At 45.5% G+C, this 8,540-nt stretch overlaps 1 protein-coding gene across 3 annotated transcripts; it reads right to left on the bottom strand.

The window, feature by feature from the left end:
* Nucleotides 1-629: 629 nt before the first annotated feature.
* LOC149287712 (uncharacterized) lies at nucleotides 630-8,328 on the bottom strand. 3 transcript variants are annotated; one of them, XM_089492604.1, is made up of 5 exons: nucleotides 8,023-8,328; nucleotides 7,140-7,336; nucleotides 6,065-6,231; nucleotides 5,125-5,245; nucleotides 630-1,928 (listed from the first exon to the last, which is right to left on the bottom strand). In XM_089492604.1, exons 3-5 carry the CDS (start codon nucleotides 6,137-6,139, stop codon nucleotides 1,114-1,116), a joined length of 1,011 nt encoding a protein of 336 aa, XP_089348730.1. In that variant the 5' UTR covers nucleotides 6,140-6,231; nucleotides 7,140-7,336; nucleotides 8,023-8,328; the 3' UTR covers nucleotides 630-1,113. The 3 variants fall into 3 exon arrangements, with proteins under 3 accessions (XP_089348730.1, XP_089348729.1, XP_089348731.1); XM_089492603.1 differs by lacking the exon at nucleotides 7,140-7,336; XM_089492605.1 differs by lacking the exons at nucleotides 7,140-7,336; nucleotides 8,023-8,328 and having other exon boundaries at nucleotides 6,065-6,731.
* Between the last annotated feature and the right edge of the window lie 212 nt (nucleotides 8,329-8,540).

The raw sequence follows: 8,540 nt of genomic DNA, 5'->3' as shown, positions 1-8,540 counted from the left end.
GGGAGAGGAGACCTGGCAGGCCCCCTGCCTTTCTTTGGGAGGAGAAGAGGGGTTTTCTTCCTCCTTATAACCCCCCAAAGGCCCCCCAGAAAACCATTCCTCTGAATGAACAAGGGCTCTCCCCACTTCCCTCCCTCCCTAAGAACAGACTGTGAGGGCAGCCATGGCTTCAGGGGCTGAGACTGTGCATACATAGATGCCCCCAAAGGCCTCTCCTCAGCATTCGCAGGGATTGCCAGGGCCTAGCTGCTGCTGCTTATTCTGCTGGCGACTTTTGTGGGAAAGGAAGGTATGTACCAGAGGTTCAGCAGCCTCCCCTTCCTTCCCTCATTTCTTCCTTTGAGGAGATCGCAATGGAGTCCAAGGTGCAGAGCTGGACTCAGGAGGGAAAGCCAGGAAAGGAAGGCTCTAGTTTTGAAATATAGCTCTCTCTGTGTATCCTGTATGTTTGTGTGTTTCTGTGCACGTATGTGTGTGTGTGCCCCTTCTGTTCTTATGGCTGGGAATGGAGCTGAGGACTGAGGAGAGAAGAAAGGCTCAGTTTTGGGCAAATTCAGAACTTCTGTGCATCAAAGAGTCCAGTGTGTTGAAATAGCAAAGAACTTTATTGAGAACACACAGAAATCCAGTGTTTAAGCCAGAACTGCCCACTACAATACAAACAATACATTAAAACCCCAAACGTTCAACATCACCCTCTTCTAAACCTAGCCTTACCCCCAATTCCCACAGTCTATGCCCCACAGGTAACAAGGCCCCCTTGGCCATTCCCAGAAACTAGCCCTTTCTCTTAATACCCCAAATTTTTCTTCAAACAACATCTCACACTTTGCAAAAGATATCATTCCCGTAACTATTCTATCCAGCTGCAACAAATCCCACCCCTCATCTACCTAACCTATACCACAATCCACAATCCACGACAAATATACAACCCAAAGCAATTACCTATAATATTAGCAATTAAAATCTAAACTAAACAAATATGACTTTAAAACATAAACAGATATATGAACAGACAAAGCGAACAAAATAATAAGGGCCTTTTCTTATTACGACAGGATTAAAAATATATTCTTTGTACTCCTTCTTGACAAATATAATGTTAGTTCATTACTGGGATTTCTGTAGCTTCTCTCCTGTGTGGCCTCTCTCATGTTTCATTTGGGCTGACTTGTCAGAAAAACCTTTCCCACAATGCTGGCATTTGTATGGCTTTTCTCCTGTGTGGAGTCTCTGATGTTTCACTAGGTCTGACTTCTGAGAAAAACCTTTCCCACAATGCTGGCATTTGTATGGCTTCTCTCCTGTGTGGACTCTCTGATGTTTCACTAGGCTTGACCTCTGAGGAAAACATTTCCCACAATGCTGGCATTTGTATGGCTTCTCTCCTGTGTGGATTCTCTGATGTTTCACTAGGTCTGACTTTGAAGAAAAACCTTTCCCACAAAGCTGGCATTTGTATGGCTTCTCTCCTGTGTGGACTCTCTGATGTTTCACTAGGCTTGACCTCTGAGGAAAACCTTTCCCACAAAGCTGGCATTTGTATGGCTTCTCTCCTGTGTGGACTCTCTGCTGTATCACTAGGTGTGACTTCTGAGAAAAACATTTCCCACAATGCTGGCATTTGTATGGCCTCTCTCCTGTGTGGATTCTCTGATGTCTCACTAGGTCTGGCTTAGAAGAAAAACCTTTCCCACAATGCTGGCATTTGTATGGCTTCTCTCCTGTGTGGATTCTCTGATGTCTCACTAGGTGTGACTTCCGAAAAAAAACTTTCCCACAATGCTGGCATTTGTATGGCTTCTCTCCAGTGTGGACTCTCTGATGCATGACAAGGATTGATTTGTAAGCAAAACGTTTCCTACAATGCTGGCATTTGTGTGACTTCTTTCTTCTGTGGACTCTCTCATGAATCAAATGTTTTTCTGTAAAGAAGGACAATGACAGACAAGACTGAAAATCAGAGTTAAGAGAGGAGGGTGTTGCCCCATTTAATAAAGTTGCTGTGAATAACCCAAGCATGACCCTGCTGCTTATGCCCCTAAATCCATTGAACGGTTGCATCTTTACTCATAGGAGCTAGGAAAGAATGGGGACTGCCTTGAGGGAATCAGTAGAAGAAGATAGTCAAAGGACTGTTAAAAAAATTCAATTAAATATGTGCAAAAATACTTTGATTGACAGCTGGCATCATATCCTGTGAGACTGCCATAGAGTCCTGAGTCAGAGCCCAAGGCATGATGGTAGCTAACTGCTGAGGTCATTTCATGCTGTTTGGCACCAGGAGATGACTCCCAACCAATACAGTATGCAGCTCACATGCGGATTGGATTGGAGTTGTGTGTTCAGGAGACAGTGAAGTTGATGGAAGTCGGAGAGGAGAGCTTGCAAATATTTGTATTGTTTTGCAACTCAAGAGAGAGAACCTCCAAGGATTTCGAGGAAATCAACTGTGTTTGTGCCTTATTTTTAGTGTGAAAAGTGTTCAGTCATTGCCAACGCCTATATCTAGATACTTGCTTCTGTACTCTGCTATGTTATTTTTGAGCTGCATCTGGGTGCATCACCTCAGATTGCAATGTACATTGGCTTGTGAACGCAATCAAAATTCAGAGCCAACAAGGACCTGAGATTCAGTGTGCTAATCCCTTTTGTCTCAGGCATTTGCATCAAACACCCACTGAATTCAATCCGGTTTCAAACCATTCTTCCCCCACACAGGAAATATTCTAAAGTGATATAAACCTTTCTGAACCCTTGGTTTCTGCCCCCAAGCACCAATTTCACTAATAAATATCAGCCCAGACTTGCTGTTCTTCAGTGTCAGTCCAGTTACAGACAGACACTGTTTGTTTTCTTGGCTAAGCACCTCCATGCACTCACCAACCCCAATTGTCGCGGGAACTACTGACCTCTTCCCACTCCAAATCCTCAGCAATTGGAAGAAAGATCTGGATAGATAACGTATCACCATTAACAAAGCCTTACATCTATTCACCACACCCATCTTTGTTACCTAGTTCTTGCGTGTGTGTATGAACACTTATTTGTATGTGTCTGTGTGTTTTGCTTTCCCCCTAAATAAAACACAAAAACCTACTTCAAATCCCTCTGAATATTTGTTTGATTCAGGACCTGCTATAGCTTGGCTGAGTCCAGAGGTCACTATTGCCCCAGTAAAACTATTTCGTTCTATTCAGCTAATTCCTCTAAAAGCATAGCACTTGCAGGTATCCTCCCTAGACTCGAGCAGTTTGGGTAACAAAGGACTTCTTGAATCAACCATGGAGCTAAGGAAGCTTAAGTAGGAAAAGAAACATTAGCGAAAAATGAATTTTTATGTCAACTTTCCTCTCTTCATAGACATTGCTGATAACTGCAATATGGAGCTCCTTAATATGTCTGAAAACAAGGCCTGGGCCATGTTCTCACAGTTCACTCAAACCAGTTCTTAAAATCTGTGAAGTTGGTACCTGCCTCCCAATCCCCAAGGCCCCTCTCCTGGCCCTTCCCAGAGGTCCTTCCTCTCCGCACAGAGCTAGGAGATCCTGGCTTTGCTCCTGCCTTCCCCTCCTGGCTCCCAAGGGCCTGATCTCCTTCCTTTTCTTCATCCGCTCTCCAACCTTCCCTCTTGCCCATCTGCACTGCTTCAGCATCTCACCTTGAGCATCTCTTTCCCGCTTTTCTGTTTTTCACATTCCCTCCATCTCTCTATCACAGACAGAAACACACCCACATTGTGTGTGTGATGCATAAAAGGGACACCTTGAAGCCCATTTGTTGAGAAAGGCAGGATAATCAATATACAAATAATGTATTAGGAAAGGGAGAACAAGGGGGCTGGGACCTGGATTCCAATTTTGGTGAGGGTCAGATGCCAGAGAGGCGCCTTAAAACAGCTTTAAGGCATCTCCAAGACTGGGATGCATTATTATTGGGGGTGGGGATTACATTGGCTCCCAGGGGATCTCAGAGGCAACCCCACATTGTGTCACCTAAAAATATGGAATAATGTTTTGCCCCTCAATATCCCACAGCATCCCTTTGGGAAAGTGGAGGCCATTTTGCCACTGTTGGGCCCTCTCTGAGCCATTGCAGGGCCAAAGGATGCCTGTTCCCCAGAAAGCCTCTCCAGAGCCTCAAAAGGCTGGAAGAGGGGCCACAAAAGCCAGGAAACATGCTCAGGAATGGGCTGAGGACCATTTAAGGGCAAAAAGCATTAATCTCTATGGCTCCTTCCCACAAAATTCCAGAACTCGCAGTTTAGGATTCGATAATTAGAAACATTACAAAGTGGAGAACAATAAACTAGAAATTCCACTATTCCACAGGAGGTTGTTAAGGCAATTAAATTACGTGTGAAAAGGAACTAGGAATGGTAGCCGAGCACAAGTTGAACATGTGTCAACAGTGTGATGCAGCAGCTAAAAAGGCCAATATGATCCTAGGCTGTATCAATAGGAGTATAGTGTCAAGATCTGGGGAAGTAATAGTGCCACTCTATTCTGTTTTGGTCAGGGCTCACTTGCAATAATCCTGTGTCCAGTTCTGGGCACCACAATTCAAATAGATGTTGAGAAGCTGGAGCATGTCCAGAAGAAGGAAACCAAAATGGTGAACAGTCTGGAAACCATACTCTCTGAGGAACGACTTAGGGAGCTGGGTATGTTTAGCTTGGAGAAGAGAAGGTTAAGAGTGGATATGACAGCCCTGTTCAAATATTTGAAGAGATGTCATATTCAGGATGGAGCAGGCTTGCTTTCTGCTACTCCAGAGAAAAGGACATGGAATAATGGATGCAAGCCACAGGGACAAGAGATTCCTCTTAAACTCTAGGAGGAACTTCCTGAGAGTAAGAGCTCTTCAACAGTGGAATATACTCCCTCAGAGTTTGGTGGAGTCTCTTTCTTTGGAGGTCTTTAAACAGAGGCTGGATAGCCATCTCTTGGGGGTGCTTTGAATGTCTATTCCTGCATGGCAGAAGAGTGAACCGGATGGTCCTTGTGGTCTATTTCAACTCTTTGATTCTATAATTCTAAAGTGGAATCATAGCGCTCTGACAGTGAATTATGAAAGGGCCCTCAGTCTTCACAGGAAGGGCAATGGATTCAGGTTCCTTACCCACAGAGGCCACAGTCTCATAACTCTCCATCATCACAGAACTGTACATAAGTTTCTGCTTTTTCGTCAACAGTTTCCATTCCTCTTCAGTGAAATATATCGCCACATCTGCAAAGGTCACCTGCAACAGAAAATAGCCCTTATCCAGACATGGTGCATCACAAATATTGTTTCAACAATTCAGAATTCAGTCCAGGAAATAAACTTTAAATTCTGCAAGAAAGCAAAAAGCTACAGCCTTTGAGATCCAGTTTGTCTCAAATTTTTTCAATATAATATACAACATAATAAAGAATATAATTTAGGCCATTTCTGGGATATTATTGATTGGTTAGGGTACTGACTATCCCAACATGTATAGTACATTTAATAACCAATAAATTATAGTACATTTAGCCACATCTCACCTAATTTCATTTTTAAAAAGAACTTCTGGGGAGTACTCTGGGCTTGAGGGCCACTGGGCCCACCCTCAATTTAGGTCCAGAGATATTCTTCCATATCCCCCAGCATTTCACAGATTGGGAAAGCAAGACACATGTCGACAAGCAACACCAGAAGGGGATCAATATGGCTAAAATTATTGATAAATATCACTCAAGTGAGGAAGGGTACAGCATTTTGCTTTTGGTGGAGACTCCTGGCAATGGCAAGACCCTGCCCACTTTTCTCCTCCCCTCTCCCCTCTTTTGCGTTGATGGGCTGCAGACTCTTCTGAACCTGGAATGTACTTTGCAGCAACTGAGCTGACCTGAGGAGAAAGGGGGAAATGGTAGGAGGAGAATGAAATAGGACATTTTCTAAGCCCCTGAAAAAATGAGGTGACAGAGGATTAACCAGGACTCTCTCTGCCACACTGGGACAGGATGTTCTCCGCTTGCTTTCATGAGCCGGTCCAGCAATGACACATATGAAACTAATAGTCAGGATGGCAACTTACCAAAGAGTTTTTGTACCTCGGTAGCCTCTTTCTGTTGGAGCCCAACTCCCTCTGCTTGTCCTTTGTGTTGGCCATTAGGTGGGCAGGGGATCCTGGTGGCCTTGTACTTGGGTCACTTCCAGCAAACAATGTCCCAACACTGTGTCAAGAGGGTCGAGATGAAGTTCCTGAGAAAAGAGACCAGGGTAAGGCTTGGTTTAGCAAGAAACCCTGCAGCACTCAAAGTCAGAGATCAGCATCCTGCTGGTGACATAGGCAGGTAACGAATGACTCCTTTGGGCCGAGGCATCTCCTTTCTCCCTCTGCACCAACCAAAGCCCCCTGGACCTAGAAGACTCACTGCAGCTCCCCTACACAACAGGTACTCCATGCCTTGTGAGAGTAGCTGGGGATCAGGGGATGGGAACTGGAAAAAGTCCTGACTATTTCCTCATATCTAGATGTGAAATGAGTGCATTATCTGCTGAATGCAGAGGTCCACAGTGGCCCTCAGAGGAACATGTCTTCACTTTGCTTCTGACTACAGAAACACAGTTGGATGCTTCCTTAATACCTCACATCCAGTAGCCTGATTCCACCCGGAGCAACACTGGAGCATAGAGGGTTCTGCTGGGTCAGGCTGTCTGGCCTGGTGGTTCCTTATTCTCCCAATGGCCAAACCAGTAGAACTCTCTATGCTCCAGTGTTGCTCTGGGTGGAATGGGTCTACAACTGTCCCTTCCCCAGGGAGGCCCCTCGTCAGGAAGGGCAGGAAAGGAGCTCTATCTTCTCAAGTTTTTCCCCTTCCATGGGATCCAGCCCTTCTCCCAGGATCAGGGGGCACCAGAGGATTGAGCTGATGGAAAGGGAGCACCCAATTCCTATGGCAGACTTCTGCATGCAGAGAAGTCACAATTCTGAGAGTGTCTCTGCCCATGTGGAGAATGCCCATTTCCACACTGTTACCTGTTCATCTTGACCTGGGAATATCCTGTTCCAGCCATATGCAGACCTAAATCCTAGCCTGTATCCTATGCCTAGTCCTGATCAGAGTAGAATCACTGAATCAGTTTGATTTATTTATATGTTGACTCACCAGTCACTTATGGGTTTAATGGGTCTACTCTCGACGGTTAACCAACAGGATTCAGGACTCCTCAGATTTTGAATTCAGGAATACAAATTTTTCATGCTGTGTCGTCATGACTGATGAGAATTTGACTTCTCTTTCACAGAGAGGAGGAGGAGGAGGACCTGCTTTATGTCCCAGGTGGAGAAGCTCTAGCTCTTGGGCTGAATGAGAAATGAATTACCTTACAGATCTGATCCATGCCCTCCCATCATCATAGCCCCCTTCCCATTTAGACACTGGTCAAAATAATCATTTCATTTTTGCAAATGAGACTATTTCTCTAAGCTTAACTGCTGTGTTTGTCTATGTCAGTCATGGCAGGAGCATGAGGTGTGCACCTCCTCCCTCTGCTTGCTAAAGCCACATAGAAATTTAGGCATGTACATTTGTCTGCATTGTTTCTGAATGGATCTATTGTAAAACCCACAATTTCTTCACTTTTCCTTGTATATTTTTTAAAAAGATGCACACTGCTGAATGTGTTGCATTTGATATAACAAAAATGTATAAATGTATAGGCTTATGACTGAACATTGCACCCTAGATTATGCTCATTTGAGGGAAGTGAAGATGTATGTAAACCCAGTGAAACTAATATCTCACAAAGCTCTAGTAAACAACATGTACACACACAGTCCCCATAAAAAGGGCTCACTGGCGAACTGTCTGTCTGAGGTCTGGAAATATCACTTCCACCTTCTGGGAAGACAATGGTGCTAGAGATGGAATTGGGGGCTTTATGCCTACAAAGCATGGACTCACTCTCTCAGCTGCAACCTTTCCACATAATCCTGGACTGAAACATTTAAACAAAGATCCTCTTCCAGCTCCAGGAATAAAGGCCTACCTTCAGTATAAAGAACCTGATTCCTGCAGCCCCAGAAAGGTCTCTTCTGCAGTCCTTTATGGCTGGAGCTTCCCTGGGTCAGAGGCCGTCTCCTCAGCGGTAGAGAAGGGTTGCTCTGAATGCGGAGGAGGTCCACAGGGCTGAGGGAGGGAAGGCAATGGGAAAAGGGGTCAGTGCCAATGGCCATGGAGGACAGAAGGTGACAATGCCTAGGAAACTCCTCTGAGTCCCAGCCCTAGAAATGAGTGGCAGGAGTGAGTCCAGGGGGCTGAGGGGGTCGCCTTTCCCAAAGGGGGAGGCAAGGACCGGTGGGACCCTCCCAGCTAGGGCCCAAAGGGAGCGCTTCTTTCCCCACCTCTCTCTCCCTGCTTCCAAAGCCCAGCCTCCCCACTGGCCCTGAGTCTCCTGCCTCCCCTTCCTCAGACCCCCCCACAGACCCCTTCCTTCCTTCCTTCCTTCCTTCCTTCCTTCCTTCCTTCCTTCCTTCCTTCGCCCCAAAATGGAGGGCCCGAGGCACA

This window comes from Sceloporus occidentalis, unplaced genomic scaffold (genome assembly GCF_023333645.1).
Source record: "Sceloporus occidentalis isolate IW3139 unplaced genomic scaffold, rSceOcc1.0.p SCAF_57, whole genome shotgun sequence".
Classification (NCBI taxonomy): Eukaryota; Metazoa; Chordata; class Lepidosauria; order Squamata; family Phrynosomatidae; genus Sceloporus; species Sceloporus occidentalis.
The sequence above is the reverse complement of the archived record's forward strand: the minus strand, read 5'-3'. Positions and strand labels throughout refer to the sequence as shown.

Coding starts and splice junctions, on each gene's coding strand:
- LOC149287712 (XM_089492604.1), bottom strand. CDS start 6,139: ATGGCCAACACAAAGGACAAGCAGAGGGAGTTGGGCTCCAACAGAAAG. Junction 5,246..6,064: donor CGAGGTACAAAAACTCTTTG/GTAAGTTGCCAT, acceptor TTTCTGTTGCAG/GTGACCTTTGCAGATGTGGC. Junction 1,929..5,124: donor TGAGACTGTGGCCTCTGTGG/GTAAGGAACCTG, acceptor CCTTCTTTACAG/AAAAACATTTGATTCATGAG.